This window comes from Rhinatrema bivittatum, chromosome 1 (genome assembly GCF_901001135.1).
Source record: "Rhinatrema bivittatum chromosome 1, aRhiBiv1.1, whole genome shotgun sequence".
In the NCBI taxonomy this organism is placed as follows: domain Eukaryota; kingdom Metazoa; phylum Chordata; class Amphibia; order Gymnophiona; family Rhinatrematidae; genus Rhinatrema; species Rhinatrema bivittatum.
In genome coordinates, this window is record NC_042615.1 from 601,515,766 (window position 1) to 601,534,519 (window position 18,754).

An 18,754-nucleotide genomic window follows, 5' to 3' on the forward strand; every position below is an offset into this window, starting at 1 on the left:
TCACTAGATGGTAGCTGTAAGGTTGTTGATTCCACCATGCAGAAGTAGATGGTACAGGCACCGAGGCAGGGAGAACAGGCCCTCGAGGAGCGAGTACCTGATCCCAGTAAGGCACCTGAAAGAAAGCAAAGGGCCCCCGAGGAGCGGGTACCCAAGTTAGAGATACCCAGAAGGGCAGAGAGAGCTTCCAGCGGCAGCACGGAAGCAGCAGAGTAGCTTAGACTGGACAAGTCCAATCCTTGCTAACTCAATGAGCTAGCAAACAAGCACAGGCTAAATACCCGGATGGCGTGATGTCACTCGAGGGGGATGCTCCCGAGGTTCCCGTCATGACGTGAATAAAAATGTGGGTGGCGTGCACACGCACAACCTAGGAGCCCCTTAGGAGAAACATGGGGTGGGGCTTTGCCATAGCCGTTCCAGGGACGCCACAGAACGCAGCTTGTAGCCATCTTCCTAAGGCTAGTGGGGAGAGCAGAGAAAAAGGTGAGGCACAAGGGTCGAAGCAGTCTGAGACCAGACGCAACATTTGAAGGGCCCCCACTCCCCACTCAGAGCTCTGGAGAATGATTAACAGAAAATAAAACTAAGCATATATCCTCTTCCCTTGTCCTCAACCCCTACCCTTCCTCCCCCACCCAAATGACACATCGCAATAGAACATAATGGACCATAACAGGTCCTCATGTATGAATAACATACTTGATGACTTGCCTCTATTCATCCTTTTAACACTGAGTTTGCACACAAAGGCAGCTTTAAAGGTATATCAGGCATCCACGTGGCTCATGGTGCTGCATCGGGCGCCTCCTTGTTGAGGTGCTGCAATAAGGACTGTACCTCTGTCACTGTGCCAGATATGGAGGCCTTAACAGCACGGGCAACAACATGACACATACCAGACCCTTGTATTGCAACTCGCGCTTGACCCCTGCAAACTTCTTCCGCTGAACCTCTGCCGAATAGTCCTGGAAAATGTAGGTACACTGCCCCATAAATCGTAGCTCTTTCTGCTGCCTATATGCTTCCGCCATATGGCACTTGTCTTCAAAATTATATACCCAGAGAATCACTGCTCTTGGTTGACCCTGTTCTTTCAGGGTTGGAGTCAAAGCTATGTGAGCCCTGTCAATTTTTACCTTGGCATTTTTACATACAATATATAGTAAGGTAGGAAGCCAGCTTGAAAAAAAAGGCAACCGCATCTGCACCCTTAGCTTTCTCTGGAAGACCGATGATTCATAAGTTGTTTCACCGGCTCTTATTCTCCAGGTCATCCTGCTTTTCATGTGTTCTTTTATGGGAGCATTCTCGAGTCTCCAAATGCTGCTGCATGGTTATTGAGAACATGTAGAGTTCCTTCGCACATTCTGTCATGTTGTCCAAGCATGCCGATGTTTCTTTCCCAGTCGATACCAACTGGGTGACTTGGTCCACTACTGATGCCAGCTAGAATGTATTTTGTTACCCAGCTGGTTCATAACTAACTTGACCCCTTTGGTGATTTTGGCGGGAAGCACTGCATCTGCCATATTTTCCTCACTTGAGGCTTGCTCCTCGCTAGAGGCCGCTCTTTCCACCTCTGTTTTCTGACAGGTCCTTTTTAGTTCTGAGGTTCTGCTCTCCCCACATTATTGGCAGAGACTTTTTGGATGTCTTGTCTGCCATAAAAATCTTGGGGATAATTGCAAAAAACTGGGGTATGGCATGTTAGACTATGTCGGTCAGGAGCAGTAGAGATCAATGTCTGCTCAGCCCTGATGCACCTCGTGACCCCCCCCCCCCCCCCGTTTGCTTTTTTGATCACCATAGTACACTGAGCCTTTGATTTTAATGTAATTTCAGCTATGACTCCCAGATTTGTTTCCTGGGTGATAGATTCTATATTAGGAGTTAACATCATGTTAACTACAGCATGGGTTATTTTTCCCTATATGCAACACCTTGCACTTGTCCACTTTATATTTCATTTGCCATATGGATACCCAATCTTCCAGTTTCACAAGGTTCTCCTGCAATTTATCACTATCTGCTTGTGACTTAACTACTCTGATTAATTTTGTGTCATCTGCAAATTTGAACTTCTCACTCATACCCCTTTCCAGATCATTTATAATATATTAAAAAGCATGGGTCCAAGTAGAGATCCCTGAGGCACTCACTCCACTGTTTCCTTTTTCCACTGAGAAAACTAACCATTTAATCTTACTCTCTGTTTCTTGTCTTTTAACCAGTTTGCAATCCATGAAAGAACATTGCCTCCTACCTCCATGACGTTTTAGTTTTCTTAGTCCTCTTATGAGGACTTTGTTAAATGCATTCTGAAAATCCAAATACATTGCATCTACTGGTTCACTTTTATCCACATGTTTATTAACACCTTAAAAAAAATGTAGTAAATTTGAGGCAAGACTTCTCTTGGGTAAATCTATGATGGCCATGTCTTTTGTTCTGTGATTTTTATTCTTTATAATAGTTTCCATGACTTTTCCAGCAACGAAGTCAGGCTCACCGGTCTTAGAACATAAGACTTGCCATACTTGGTCAGACCAAGAGTCCATCAAGCCCAGTATCCTGTTTCAAACGGTGGCCAAGTCAAATTTACCTGGCAGGATCCCAAGGGGTAGATAGATTCCAAGATACTTATCTCAAGAATAAGCAGTCTATTTCTGCCACTCTACCTTAATGGTTAATGGACTTTTCCTCCAGGAAATTTTCCAAACCTTTTTTTTAAATGTAGCTACATTAATAGCTTTCACCATATCCTCTGGCATAAAATTCTAGAGCTTAATTATGCCTTGAATAAAAAAAAATTTTTTCTTAGTTTTAAATGTATTACCTAGTAACTTCATTATGTTTCTCCTGGTCTTTGTATTTTTCAAAAGAGTAAACCACTGATTGTTTTACTCATTTTATAGTTTACTTGGTAGATCAGTAAAAATACTGAAACACACCTCTTTTGAGTTACACTGGAAGCATATTTCCCAAACCCATTTTGCACCAGTGTAAAAATAAAATTGCTGGTTTTTGTTGATCAGTTTTGCTTAACTTATATATTTTTCAGGGCGTCATTTTCCTAAGCGCCCGAGGCACATGCTGGTGGTAGAAGCCAGGTTTGATGGAGAACATTTGGCTACAGATCCTGTGGATCACTCTGATCAACCAGAGTTTGCTACAGAGTTGGCCTGGGAACTGGACAGAAAAGCACTGCATCAGCACAGGTTGTACACTGCTGCCTTTACATATCATCTTAAATTTGTTGCTTGTTCTAGGTTTGTATTTTGTACCTTGTCTTTGATGTTTGACAATTTGGTGAGTAATCAAGGTAAAATAAATGTGTAATAAGCAAAAAGGCAAGCTGGCATCTTGGTCACCTAGAGGATTTTGGAAGCAGTATGTTTTTATGGGAATAAAACAAAAGTCACTGTGACCCCTCCCCTTACTAAAATAGTCATTGCTTTACAAGATAATGTTTTTGTAGCTGCATATTTTGCTAAATACTGAACTGACATTGTAGTTTTTTGTTCTTGGATTTCTTTAACAGTGCAGCTAGAGAAGCACAGAAATCCAACCATATTTTTAATGGGCTGCAACTCCCGTTTTCTTATTCAGAGTTTAAAAAACTACTTGAAAAACTGAGTCTGTGCTAATGACATAATATAAAAACAAGTTCTGCTGTAGGATAAGAGGACAATGTGAGGAAGATGATTTGGGGCAGTGTTGCTAAATGGGGACAAAGATGTAGAAATAGTGGCATGAAGACTCCAAAGCAGGCATGCAGACTCGGTACACTAAGCAAGACACTCACATACAGAAAAATTAGTATATGGTCACAAACATTTACTTAGAAAATGAGCTGCCTGCTTTTAGTCATTGGTGTCACTGCACATGCTGCAAGATATATCTTGGGAGAATTCTGTGCTAGCATGGAGTGCAGAATTTGCACAGAATTCCTCTCCTGTGCAGAATTTCAACTTTTTGTGCAGAATTTGGAGAGAGGCACAGCGGCTGTGAGTGGAGCCCATCCCATTTTTGGCAAATCTGGCATACTGTGAACGAATACCATTCCTGCTCGCAGTGAAGATGTGAAAGCCCGGGGTGTTACAAGTGGAACCCAACCTGTTGGCAGGAAGATGTGACAGGCCGAGTGAGAGAGAGAGAGTGTGAGTGTGCCATTGTGTGTGCCAGAGAGAGGGAGATTGTGAGGGAGTGTTTATATGTGTGAGAGATTGGGAGCTGGTGTGTGTGTGTGTGTGTGAGTGAAAAAGGGATGTGCAAGTGTGTGTGAGAGAAAAGGAGGGAGCCTGTATGTAGGGATGTGTGTGAGTGAGGGGGAGCGTGTGTGTGAGTGGCAGTATTTAGAGATGGGTCAAACTCTGGAAGTGGCCAAAGTGGAAGGGGGTTGAACCTAAAGGGGGAGGCAAGAGATAATGGAAGGTGAAGGAGTTGGGACCTTAGAGGGCAAAGTGAAAGGGGTTTGGGTAGAGAAGTAGGAAGAGAGGGTGGAAGGGACACGCTTACAATGTACTTCTTGGAAAATTCTGCTAAAATATTTAAAACTCTGCATCTTTAAGTGATAACTTTTCGGTATTACATTTTAAATTAATTACTCAGACTGTGATGTTTCTCCTAGGACAAGCAGGATGGTAGTCCTCCAACATGGGTGACATTATCAGATGGAGCCCTGTACGGAAAACTAAGCATGCCACTATCCACATGTCCACGCAGGGTCCCCCTTCAGTCTCTTCTTTTCCGTGGAGCTATAATCTTGTGGTTGTGGAGCTCTGCTCTTTTCATCAATCTTTTTTGATAAATCTGTCAGTTCTGACTTTTCCTGTGCCAGGGTCCCTCTTCTTCCTACTGGTTGGTAAGTAGGCAGTGCGTTAATTTTTTTTTTCTCCCTTCTTTGCGGTCAATTCCTGGTGTCTCGCTCTCAGTGGCCGCTGGGCACTGACTGCTCAGGTATTTTTTGCAATGGCATTGTTGGGTTTTCGCTGATGCCCTCAGTGTCCGCGGACTATGTCCCTCACGGACCCGTATAGGGTTTGTATCTTCTGCATAGAGGCATCTCATGACATCTGGGGGTGTCATTTTTGCGACCAGATGACCCCTAAAGGCCATAGCGCCCGGTTGGACAAGATGGAGAAACTCTTTGGTTCCCAAAAAACGGAACTTTTGACTCTGGCGTTTTGGGCATCGACTCAGAGAGGCCTTGGGGAACCGATGGATACAGAGTACTTGCTGTCCACTCCCCCCTCTGGGGCCTCCTCTGGAGAGAGGAGCTGGAGATACGCCTGCTTGAAGCAGGCGTAACTTGCGCGCACCGCCTCGCATCCCCCGGCACAGGCGCAGTGCCGGCGGACTCGGGACCGCCCTACCGGCCCGCCCCTTTTACGAAGCCCCGGGACATGCGCGCGTCCCGGGGCTTTGCGCGCGCCGGCAGCCTATGCAAAATAGGTGCGCAGGGCTTCTAAAATCTAGCTCATAATGACAAACTTAACTTGAAAATATATAACATGAATAAATACCATATGTAAAATATATTAATACATATACCAAAACACAGATAAAGAAAATAAAGAGTGAGAATACAAAACATCTTTTTAAGAGAAGGCTGTGCAACGAAAGGGTATAATTTATATCTACTTGTATAGTTCAGACCAGCTTTCTCAATTGTCTTTAAAATTCCAAATTCAGTCCTCCTTTGTTGTTACAATGTTCTTAAATATCTACAATGTTACAATGAACAGAAACATGGTGCCAAAATGTCCTTTTTTTGTATTACAAAACTATACCGATATTGTCAACAATAAGAACATATTGATTTTGAACTTTAAAAAAAAAAAGTTACTTCAATATTATAGCTAAGTGTATGGTGACGTATAACATTAAAAAGTGTCAGCTGTAATAAACTTTACTGTCCCCTATTTACCAATTAATACTAGTGGGTTTTTTTTTAAACTGCTTTAGGGAACACTGTATGCTAGAAGCCAATGCCTAGTTATAACATAAATAAACTTTTAAAGAAAAATGAGTATACATATTGGGATTGCCTCATCCTCTGCTAGACATATAACCATATTAGTACCAAAATCCGTAACATCCCCTAAATGCACTCATTCCAACCTTTGTCTCAATTTAGAAAAAGCATAAATAGCATATAAATAATGAGATTTATAGAGCCTTACACTAGCTTTGTTTGATGCCGGAGTCAGCATGTCCAGCATTTTCGTGCTGGCAAACTGGAAATAGTCCTTTGAACTCTGCTGGCCGTCTTTTCTTGCCCTTATATACCCAGATATTTATTAAATCTTTAAATTAAAACATCATTAGAGTGGCTTGGAGTTAAAATTAAAACCAGAAGAGACATTAAAATACTAGCGCAAAGGACATACCACTTAAACAGGCAATCCATAAAAATTATTGTACTTGTTTTAAATTCTTGTTAATAATTGAACCATTTTGTACACTGTATTTCCTGTTGAATGTAAAGCTTATTGCTGTGTTATTGTTTATTGTAAACCGAGGTGATGTTTTTAACGTGCCGCGGTATATAAAAAATCACTAAATAAATTAAAAAATGTATAAATGAATGATTAAAAATATATAGTGTAAAGGACATGTCACTTAAGCAAGCTATCTCTATAAAATAAAAAATTATGTAAAAAAAAAAACCAGTGATTGCCTAACTCTTACACCTTTGTCATTGCGTGAACAATAAAAAAATTAAAATGCACAGTGCAAAAATATGCTCAATGCAGATATGTGGTCACCATATAGCTATGAGTATTGAATAGGTATTAATCTATGTATACGAAAATCGGCATTCAAAAACTGATTTGGTGGGTGAACTAAAATAAATAGTATTACGGAATAACCAAAATGCATAACTTATCAACTAATATGCTATAAAAAAATAAACAATTAGTAAAAAATGTATACCACACGTAATGGCTATATACAGCAAGAATAGAATTAAAAGTATAAATCGAACAAATCACAATGGAGTATATGTACTGAGCGATGACTAAACTTCGGAACTAAAAAATTAGGAGCAAAAAATGAAAAGAAACTGATTAATAATTTTAAGTATAATTGACACCATGTGACTATAAGATGGAGAAAATTATTGAAAACCATATTTGTCATTCAGTACCAATCTCAAGAAATTGACCTTACGAGCACACATTAAATGTAAACTTGGCTCTTCATAAATATACCAAAAGATCAATCTCAAGATTAAGGCCATGTGGTGTCATGGTGTTAAAGTAAAAAATACATTTCTGTTCAAGTCTTAAAGTTTTATTTAAATCGCCACCTCTCCAATTTCTCTGTGGTTTTTTTATGACACACAATTTATATGTATCAAATTTGTGCCCGGCTGTAATCTAGTGTTTTACTAGTGGTTTGCCTTCGATTTGCCTATTCACTGCGCTCTTATGTTCAATGATTCTTCTATTTAGTGATCTTGTGGTTTTGCCCACATACATTTATTACATGGGCAGATGGCTACATAAACTACTCCCTTGCTCTTACAGTTAGTGAAACTTTTTAGAACAAATTCTTTTTGTTGCACCAATCGTTATACTGGTTGTTCTCATATTCACATTGCAAACACTTCAATGACCACATGGCCTATGTCCAGCTGGTCTGATGTCAGTCATATTGTTCATCGGTAATGCTGACTGTGACAAATCTTTTAGATTTTTGTCTCTCTTAATGGCTATCAGAATTTCCTTATCTTGAAATGTTGGTAAAATTTGTAATATGTGCCAATGTTTCCTTAATATTTTCCTGATATCTGTAGACATACAGGTGAATGTAATTGGGCAAACAATCTTCGTTTTGAGGTCTAGACTTGGGTATTAGTAACACTTTGCAGTTTTTGTTTTGATGCGTCTACAAACCCTTCATCTATACAGGTCTCAGGATATCCTCTATTTATAAAGCGTGCTTTCATTTAAGCTGATCTGAGGGAGATCTGGTGATGCCTCCCCCTCCTCTGTCCATTCTGTCCTCTGAGGACTTCCAAGAGTAGTTGGATTGTATGGTGCAATTGGCGGTGATCTGAGCCCTTCAATGCACTGAGCCACTGGTGCTTCCATCTGTGCCTGAGCCTGCACCCTCAATGCTGGCACTGTTGGACTTGTGCTTTTCAATATATTTTATAAATGATCTGGAAGGGAATATGAGTGAGGCTATCAAATTTGCAGATTCAAAATTATTCAGAGTAGTTAAATCACAAGCAGATTGTGATAAATTGCAGGAAAACCTTGCGAGACTGTAAAATTGGGCATCCAAATGGCAGATGAAATTTAATGTGGATAAGTGCAAGGTGATGCATATAGGGAAAAATAACCCATGCTATAGTTATATGATGTTAGGTTCCATATTAGGAGTTACCACCCAAGAAAGAGATCTAGGCGTCATAATGGATAACACATTGAAATCGTCGGTTCAGTGTGCTGCGGCAGTCAAAAAAGCAAACAGAATGTTGGGAATTATTAGAAAGGGAATGGTGAATAAAACGGAAAATGTCGTCATGCCTCTGAATCACTCCATGGTGAGACCGCACCTCGAATACTGTGTACAATTCTGGTCACCGCATATCAAAAAAGAAATAGTTGTGATGGAGAAGGTACAGAGAAGGGCGACCAAAATGATAAAGGAGATGGAACAGCTCCCCTATGAGGAAAGACTAAAGAGGTTAGGACTTTTCAGCTTGGAGAAGAGACGGCTAAGGAGGGATATGATAGAGGTGTTTAAAATCATGAGAGGTCTAGAACTGGTAAATGTGAATCTGTTATTTACTCTTTCAGATAATGGAAGGACTAGGGGGCACTCCATGAAGTTAGCAAGTAGCACATTTAAGACTAATTGGAAAAAATTTTTTTTCACTCAATGCACAATAAACTCTGGAATTTGTTGCCAGGGGATATGGTTAGTGCAGTTAGTGTAGCTGGGTTTAAAAAAGGATTGGATAAGTTCTTGGAGGAGAAGTCCATTACCTGCTATTAATTAAGTTGTCTTAGAAAATAGACACTGCTATTACTAGCAACAGTAACATGGGATAGACTTAGTTTTTGGGAACTTGCCAGGTTCTTATGGCCTGGATTGGCTACTGCTGGAGACAGGATGCTGGGCTTGATGGACCCTTGATCTGACCCAGCATGGCATGTTCTTATGTTCCTCAGACTCCTCTGTGAAGGCATATTCGGACATGTCTTTATTGTCAAAAAGGAAGAGATGTTCCTTTCCGTTGCAGGTGCCTCTCGAAAAGAGACACAAGAAATCTCATAAGAGTGAAATACCCACATACTGTCTGAGGGGGCTGGACTCAAACATCCTTCTGGCTGCAGTCCTTCCATCAAACAATGGTTGTAAGAGGCAGGTGGGATTTGCAAAGAAGCTTCTTACCGCTGGAGAAGGGGTGCTGGCTTTCCAGGCAATGTCACAGATATCAGAGAGATTCTGTCACAGTTCTTCTCTTCTCTCAAGTAACAAAAAGAGCTATCTATCGAGCCCTTCCTTTGAGGATCTCTCACTGGTGGGGGAGTCTGTCTGTGCCTTAGGAGGAGCATACTCCACCAGAGGGATCGCTGAGTCTCCGTCTGCAGTTTTCCCCGCAACCTGACATGGGACTGGAGGACTCACCTCCGACTTCGCCACGGTCATCCAGGGGAATTCCGTTGGACCCGCCGGAGGACCCACCAGAACAGTCCTCGCCTCCAGAAGACCTTACGTATTTCAAATTTGTCGAAGGTGGGAGCTTGCCTCAATATTGAGACCAAGAAAGTTCCAGACACAAGAATGGAGGTTTTAGGGATCATAAAAATCTTTGAAGTCCCAGCTGAACCTACAGTCATGCCATCCTCAACTCAGTGATGACAAAGACCTGGGAGTCGTTTTTCTCTGGCCCGCCAACATCCAGAAAGACTGACCTCAAGTTCAGGATGAGGCAGTACCCCCCCCCCCCCTACTACAGAATGGTATAGCTGCCACATGCTTCTGTGGTGGTAGAGTTGACATGAAGTGCTCAAAGAAGTCTCGCCTTCACTCAGATACTCCGCCAGGTAGAGACAGCCGGTATTTGGATGACTTTGGGAAGAGGGCCTTCCTAGTGAAAATGCTGAATGCATAAATTCAACAGCATCAGTTTTACATTACCCAATACCTTTTATGAGTGTTTGCAGTTCCTCAAGCCCCACTTCACGACCACCTTAACTAACATAGCTCTTCCTCAGCTGTTCTTCGACCCGGAAGAGGGTTTGTGCCATTTACTCCGTACGATAGACGAGGCTTTCGAGACATCAGCCTGTACATCCATAGGGATGATAGTGGCCCGACGAATAGCCTGGTTGAGGGCCAGTGCCATTCGGGAGGATGTGCATAAGAAACTAGCTGACTTCCTGTGTAAGGGCGGCAACTTAATTGGGGACAAGCTATGGGAGACAGTCTTCCAGTTAAAAGAGCAAAATGTGGCAGTGTTGTTTCTGGCATCACTAACGGAGCAACAACTCTGGACCAGAACATACTACCAAAACTAAAGGAAGGGCTATTACCAAAGGCACTATTTCAGATATTTGCCTTACCGCTCGCCGACCTTCCAGCAAAGTAGACAACAGCCACAACTGCAGCCCAGAGTTAGGTCAAGGGGCTAACAACAGCAGCCGCAGAGCAACATCCCCAAACCTCAACAGGGTTTTTTTTTAAGGTAACTGGGCCACCTCTAGTGCCAGTAGTGGGAGGCAACTCTTGGGAAGTGATCACCTTGGATTGTTGGGTGTTAAGCATCATCCATGAGGGATGCAAGCTGAACTTAAGAGCAAGCCCCACCCTTCTGCACCTTGTCCCTTCCTATCGGGCCTGCACACACGGACATCTTCTTCAAGAGGAAGTAAACAGTCTCCTCCAACAACGGACAGTTCAACAGGTGCCTCTGCACAAACGGAACAAGGGGTTTTACTCCCAGTACTTCTTCATTCCAAAGAAATTGGGAAGTCTCCGACCAATCTTGGACCTGCGGGCTCTCAACAAGTTTATTTGGATGGAGAAGTTCCAAATGACGTCCTTTAAGTCAGTCCTGTCATTCTTTCAACCCAGCATTTGGATGTGTTCGTTGGGTCTCAAGGATGCTTACTCCCACAACCCAATGCACCATTCTTGATGGCGCTACCTATGCTTTCAAGTCAATACTTGCCATTATCAATACAGAATGCTCCCCTTTGGGCTGTCGTCTGCACTGAGGATCTTCACGAAGCATTTAGCAGTGGCCCACTTGAGACGGAAGGGAATAGTTTGATTCCTTTCCATCTGGTAGATTGGCTCCTGATTGCAGCACAGCCAGCCACTTACACATGGAGGAAACTATTAGTTGCCTGGAGGGGCTGGGATTCATCATCAATTATGAGAAATCTAGCCTTCAGCTAACGCAAGCTCTACTTCAGTTCATTGGTGCCAAGATAAATACTGTTGTGGGGAAAGCGTTCTTACCAGCAAACGGGGTCCGAACCCTTCAAAGTCTTGCCTTACAACTGAAAGACTGCGTGCGTCCCTTGGTGCACCAGCTTCTAACTACTGGGTCACATGGCATTGGCAATATTTGTAGTCTCATGCACACGACTGCACATGCGCCACCTTCAGTGGGGCCTGAAGCGCAATGGACCCAATTCTCGCAACCATTATCAAGGAAGATAGGTTTGACCAGGGCTATGTGAAGGGACATGGTGTGGTGGTTACGCTCTACAGCTCTCATCATAGGAGCCCCAGTTGGTTTTGACAACAGATGCATCAACCGGGGGGTGGGGGTGTTGCAAGCCCATTTGGGGCATGTGCAGATGCAAGGTTCCCATCAGAACACACTCAGCAAATAAATTTGCTAGAGCTCAGAGTGATAAGAAATGCCTTTCGCATGTTTTGCTACCTCCTCTGGGGAAAGAATGTCATGGTCCATATGGACAACCAGGTGGCCATGTTCTACATAAACAAGGAAGGTGGGTCCGGTTCCTGGATCCTGTGCAAGGAGGCGTTCAGATTCTAGAATGGGCAGAAGAATGATCCAGCTCCCTCCAGGCAATCTATCTCTGGAGTGGTAAACACCATGGCTTACAGACTAAGCAGGATAAGAACATAAGAATTGCCAAACTGGGTCAGCCCAAGGGTCCATCAAACCCAGTATCCTGTGGCCAATCTAAGTCACAGGTACCTGGCAAGTATCCAAAGATTAAATAAATCTCAAGCTACTATTACTTATTAATTAATAGCAGTAGATGTTTTTTTTTTTTAAACCCAGTTACATTAACTGCTTTAGTCATATTCTCTGGCAGTGAGTGAAAAAGCAGAGTGAAAAAGAACTTTCTTCGATTTGTTTTAAATGAGCTTCTTGCTAACTTAATGGAGTGCCCCCTAGTCCTTCTTCTTTTATCTGAGAGAATAAATAACTGATTTACATTAACTTGGTCAAGTCCTTTCATGATTTTGTAGACCTCTATCATATTCCCTCTCAGTTGTCTCTTCTCCAAACTGAACAGCCCTAGCTTCCTTAGTCTTCCCTTATAGGGCCATCGTTCCATGTCACTTATCATTTTGGTCGCCCTTTTCTGCACTTTCATCCGCACGAATGAGCTCTCTACCAGGAAGTGGCAAACAAGCTCTTTGTGACGTGGCATGCATGGACCTGTTCGCGATGATACATAACATAAAGGTGCAGGTGTCTGCTCAGTCTACTCCAGCAGGGAGTAGTTCACCTAGGATGCGTTCTTTTTATTGTGGTCGGGAGGTATTTTAACACTTGCCCTCCAATTCTGATTTTCAGGACAATCCAGAAATGTATTGCGGATGTCGCAGACCTCATTCTGATTGCTTCAGTTTGGCCCAGAAACCTTGGTATGCCTATCTAGTTTGACTATCCATCGCCTCGCTTATCTCCCTAGGCAACAGCGTGGATCTCCTGACTCAAGAGAATGGCACTCTCCTTCACCCCATACCTTCCTCACTGCATCTCACTGTTTAAAGGTTGAAAGGCAAGTATTGAGCCACTTGCACTTGTCCATTGAGGTCCAGGACATCTTGATTTCATCAAGGTAAACTATCAAGGCAATTGGCACTGTTACTTGTCTTGGTATCGGGGCAGAGACATAGACCCATTCTCTTGCTTTGTTGGAATACCGCCATATCCTGTATCAGTCAAGTTTGGCAACAGCATCAGTGCGTGTACTTGAGTGCTATTGATGCGTGTGTCACCCATGCAATGGGCTTCTGTGTTTCCAAACCATCCCTTGGTTTCCCGTTTCATGAAAGGGATCTTGCGATTATGACCTCCCATGACCAAGCCTCCTGTTCTGTGGGACCTCAACTTGATTTTGGAACAGCTCTTCAAACCATTGGATAGCAGCTACATGAAATATCTAATATGGAAAGTGCTCTTTCTGGTTGCAGTGACCTCTCCAAGAAGAGCAAGTGAGCTACAGGCACTGGTGCACTACTTCCCGTATCCACAGTTTCACCACAATAAGGTTACTTTGTGAACACATCCCTTTTTTTTTTTTTTTTTTACCTAAACTCATATTGACTTTCCACTTGAATCAAACCATCACATTGCCAACATTTTTTCCAAAACTGCATGAAAATGAGAGGGAACAACTACACATGTTGGACTGTAAAAGAGCTTTAGCTTACTATAAACAAAGGACTCATTACGAGAATAGGACTTCTCAACTTTGTGTCCTTCAGCATGAATGCACCGGGCCTACGGGTGGCCAAATGAACTCTGTCAAATTGGATCTTGCAGTGCATTCACTTTTGCTATTCAAAGCGAGCAGCAAGCCTTTCTGGTACACCAAAAGTGTACCAAGTAAGGGCTGTAGTGGCTTCGATGGCCCATGTTCACAAGATACCATTGCTGGACGTTTGTAAAGTTGCCACGTGATCATCGCTGCATATGTTCACATCACACTACTGTCTAGACCAGCAAGCCTCTTCAGACGCAGCGCTGGGCTCAGCAGTGTTGTCAGCGGCGACGAGATAGTAAGACTGTCTGCACCAGGGGTGGGTTGAGCGCACAGGCAATATCCAGGACTGCAGGAGTCTATTGCTTCCATCACTGAGTCTTCAACTGTACGGGGCACAACCCTGAGCTGTGGGCTGCCAGATAGCATGGCTAATTCAGCCTGCTTACTGACAAGAAAAAAGCAAGTTTGCTAACCGTAAACGGTGTTTTCCGTAGATAGCAGGATGATTTAACCATTCTAACCCACCAACCTCCCTGAACAACCTCCAAATTCTTTGCTTTGCTGGATGAGTTAGATTATGGAATGAGGGAAGCTGGTGCCGCGCAGGAGAGGACATGCAGTTGCACAGAGCCAAAGCTCTGTGATCTTGGAGAAGCTCCACCTGGAGGTCATCCCAGACAGCATGGCTAATTCATCCTGCTATGTACAGAAAACACTGTTTATGGTAAGCAAGCTTGCTTTTTCTTACAGGTGGCCATGATGGCTTTATTCAGTATCTTTAGTTCTTTAGTTTATATGCTCTTCTTTTGCCCCTCTATTGTATTCTATGATGTTATTGGGAGTTGATGCGATCATATGTGTAATATGTATCTCTTGCAGTTAATAGCTTGTAAATTGTAGGTAGGCAAGTTTATTGGTCCGTAGATTTTGAGGACATCACTTGGGTCTGCCTTTGAAAGGAGCTGTATTCTTCCTAATAGCCATTGTGGTGCTAGTTCTGGTTGTCTGGACATTTCATTTTTGCAGTATTTTAAGTCTTGATGTTTATCAAGTTAACTGTTTAAGCCAAAAGTTTGGCATGCCATCAAGTTCAGTGCTTTAAATGTATTGTAGATTACATTTAATATTTTATTTTGTTTTTGATGGGTGATTATACAAATTGAAAAACAAAGTATTTCAGGTCATTCTATAGTTATGTTTGCCCTTTCCACGTACACCTGTATGCTGGGTTGCCATTTTGCGTCTCTGTGCTCTTCAGGATCCTTCACAAATTTCTCCTGAAACTTTGAATTTCAGGTTTAGTTGGTGGTGTTTTAACAGCACTAATGCTCTTCCTGAATTCCCTGTAGAATTGTTCTAGACCAGGGGTCAGGAACCTTTTTGGCTGAGAGAGCCATAAACGCCACATATTTTAAAATTTAATTCCATGAGAGCCATACAATATGTTTAAAACTAAATACAAGTAAATGTGTGCATTTTATGTAAGATCACACTTTTAAAGTACAATAAGTCTCTGAAAATATTACACCAGGCCTTAAGACACCAATACATCTCCTATTAGGAAAACAGACCAAGTCAGGCTGCTATAGAGTCCTACACAGAAACTACACGCCAGCAGAAAACCTCACCTGAATCACGTGCTGTCCCTCACCTAACATAGAATAAAGAGACCAAAACGCATAACAAGAAGCATGCAGAAAAAACTGAATTGGAAACTGCAACAAGCCAGAGTCTCTGTATGCAGTGTAACAAAGGAAAAAAGAAACATCACCCATCCTTATAAAACAAATCAAGAAATATAAAATCATCAGCAGTAAAACTGTACTAACAAAAAGAACATATTTTGAAACAGCTGATGAGTGGAATATCCAATAATTAAAAACTCATATAAAACATTTCCAGATACCAACAAAATATTTCAAAATAGCAGACACAAAGACCCAGTAATGAAAAATAATAAGGATACAAAAATTTTTTTGCTCTGCATACCTGGGAACGTTTGATATCCAGGTATCCTGAGATTGTTCTGAATTAGCAGGAGGTGGGGTGGTTTGCTTGGAACTTTCTCCTCTCTCAGTCACATACCAGCGCTCTCTCTCACACTGGCTCTCAATGACACACCTATACACACATGCTCTCAGTACTCACATATACACATGTTTTTTCTCTCTCACTTATATAGGCTCTTAATTACACATTTACACACATGCTGTCTATCTTTTCACGCTTACACACACACACAGGCTTTCAATCACATAAATACATGCTGTCTTTATCTCTCACACACAGACTCTCATTCACATGCTTACAAACATGTCCTCTCTTTCTCTCATTTACACACAGGCTCTCAATCACATACTCACATGCTCCCTCACCTAAATCAGCTCTCAATCACACACAGACACACATGGTCTCTCTCTCTCATTTAAACACAGGCTCTCAATCACATACTCACATGCTCCATCACCTAAACCAGCTCTCAATCACACACAGACACACATGATCTCTCTCTTACTTATACACACAGGCTCTTAATCATACATACACATGATTTCTCTCACACACAAAGGATCTCAATCATACACACATACTCCCCCACCCCCGTGGTGGGGGTGGGGGAGAGAGAGAGTGAATGAGCGAGCAATTCACTCTCTCTCCCCCCCACCCCAGGAACTCGCGGCAGCAGCAGCCTCCTCCCAACGCTAACCTCTTCATTTTCAGCCCTCGCGGAGGCGGAGTCCCATCGGCAGCGGTTGAAGCTCTTCATTTTCCTCCGAGCCGCGCTGCAGTCTTCTTTTCTTCGGGCCGATGCCGAGCGCACTAGCGTGGCCTCTTCTTGCCGCGCACGCACCCGATACTCTCCACTTCCTCTTCCGGGCCGCGGGGGGGGCGGGAAGAAGAGACCATGCCGGTGCCGCTGACTCCAGCTGTCCTGCCGCGTTCCGCCCGGGCTGACAGCATTTTAAGCCCGGGCGGAGGAGGACCGGGGAGCAGCTGGGTCAGCGGGAAAGTGTGGCGACTGTCTGCGAGCCAGATGCAGCCCGCAAAAGAGCCATGGGTTCCCGACCCCTGTTCTAGACTGAGACCCAAATTTTTTTTTGTTGTTTGTTTCTCTGTGTGTTATCTCTGGAGCATTTGTGCTCTGGAGCATTGTTGTCCTGAGCACATGCTAAGGGATTTCTCTGGTGGAACTGTTTAACTGCATTGCAAAATCTTCATTCTGGCTAAGTATTTTCTGCTTATTTTTACTTCTTTTTGCTTATTGATCTGAAGTTGTGTAGAAGCTTGTGTAGAAAGCTTCTGTTGATTATTTCCTGTCTGCAAAGCTATCAGCTTTTAAACTGGGAAAATCTCTCTAGTTTGGGCTTAGCTGGCACAACTAAAAAACTGGGGCATAAAGACTGTTTTTTTTTAAAAAAAGAATTGACCAAAAGGCAAAGACAACAGTCCAGTAGTGCCCTGCTTTACCCAGCTTGTCCCAGGCTAAACTGTTTGACTCCCTCCCACCCTACCCCTCTACCCACCCACCCCTGGGGCTTGTTTCTAATAAAGACTGCCTAGATTACCATTGGCAGCAAGATAAATTAGTACATTGGTTACAGTCAAGGAAATAAAGCCACAAATTACCAAGATGAGGACTATCCAATGTAACTGCTGTGGAGCCTTTATTCTGAGGGAAAGCATCTGGAAACTTAGAGCTTGCCCAATTTGTGCACAACTCTCGTCCTTGAAAATGGAGCTGACTGTGATTAAAGATCAATTAGCTTCAATTAAAAGAATTACACCCACATTGCATTACTCAGAAAATAATTCCCCAATACCACAAACAAACCAGGAGTCAAGAAAAGGAGATCCATTAGGCTCAGGTAGGACCCACAGTCACCCATTCTTGACAGAAGAGCAGCCAACAGGTATACCGCCCCACTCAAACAGGTCATCAGGAAATTCTTTAAAAACCAGGAATACAGTTGGCTCTGGTAGAATTAGACCTGTGATGAGGAGACACACAATGTACCAAATGCAAAAAGAACAAGCAGCCTTCTCTAAAATAAAAACTGAAGAAGTTCTTGAGAAAAGCATTGCAGTATTACCAGAAAAGAGAGAGAAAACACAATGCATGCAGTATTTAAAGATCCATAAGCAAAAAAAAAATCTAATTGAGATGGAAAACTCTGTCAACAGTGGCACTACCGCAAAAAGAAATAGTGAAGTGAATAACAAATCTCAACAAATATCTCACAAGCAGTCCAGGAAATGCAATAACCGTAAAGAGAGTACCTGGAAGGCTATGACCACAAATGCTCATAGTTTGGGAAATAAAATCCCAGATCTGCAGGCCCTAATGGCTGAGGCAGAATTGGACATTGTTGCTATCACAGAAACATGGTTCACAGAATCTCATGAATGGGATACAACAATACCAGGCTACAACTTGTTAAGGAAGGACAGAGAGGATAGAAAAGGGGGAGGTGTGGCTCTTTATGTCAGAAACAACATCCAAGCAACTGAGCTACAAGGAAGTTGGGGTATTGAAGAAGCTCTATGGGTCGACCTAAAAAACGATGACGGAGCATCCATTTATATTGGAGTGGTTTACAGGCCTCCAAACCAAAAGGAAGAGCTGGACAGAGATCTGGTTGAAGACATCCATAAGATAGGTAAGAAGGGAGAAGTGGTGATCGTGGGTGACTTTAATATGCCAGATGTAGACTGGAAAATCCCATCTGCAGAAACTAAAAATAGTAGAGCGATAGTGGATGCCATGCAAGTATCTTTGTTCAAACAAATGGTGTTGGAACCCACGAGAGAAGGAGCTATACTCGACTTAGTGCTCACTAATGCAGATAATGTCTCAGATGTCCAGGTGGGCGCCCACCTCAGCAGCAGTGATCATCAAACGGTATGGTTTAATATTACTAAAATAATAGGGAAAAGAACCACAAAGACCCAAGTTTTACAGTTCAAAAACACAGACTTTGAGGAAATGGGGAACTACCTGGAGGAAGAACTTAAAGGATGGGAGA

The 18,754-nt window shown here is 42.8% G+C and overlaps 1 protein-coding gene across 2 annotated transcripts in view; it reads left to right on the forward strand.

Moving 5' to 3' along the window:
• The window catches only part of CEP120 (centrosomal protein 120), a 419,833-nt gene that overhangs the window by 18,232 nt on the left and 382,847 nt on the right, over nucleotides 1-18,754 (forward strand). Inside the window, exon 2 of one of the 2 annotated variants that reach the window (XM_029619774.1) lies at nucleotides 3,065-3,221. The exons of the other annotated variant lie outside the window; for it this stretch is intronic. Coding sequence (XP_029475634.1) covers nucleotides 3,065-3,221 — 157 coding nt within the window. The remainder of the gene's footprint in view (nucleotides 1-3,064; nucleotides 3,222-18,754) is intronic. 2 annotated transcript variants of the gene reach the window in all.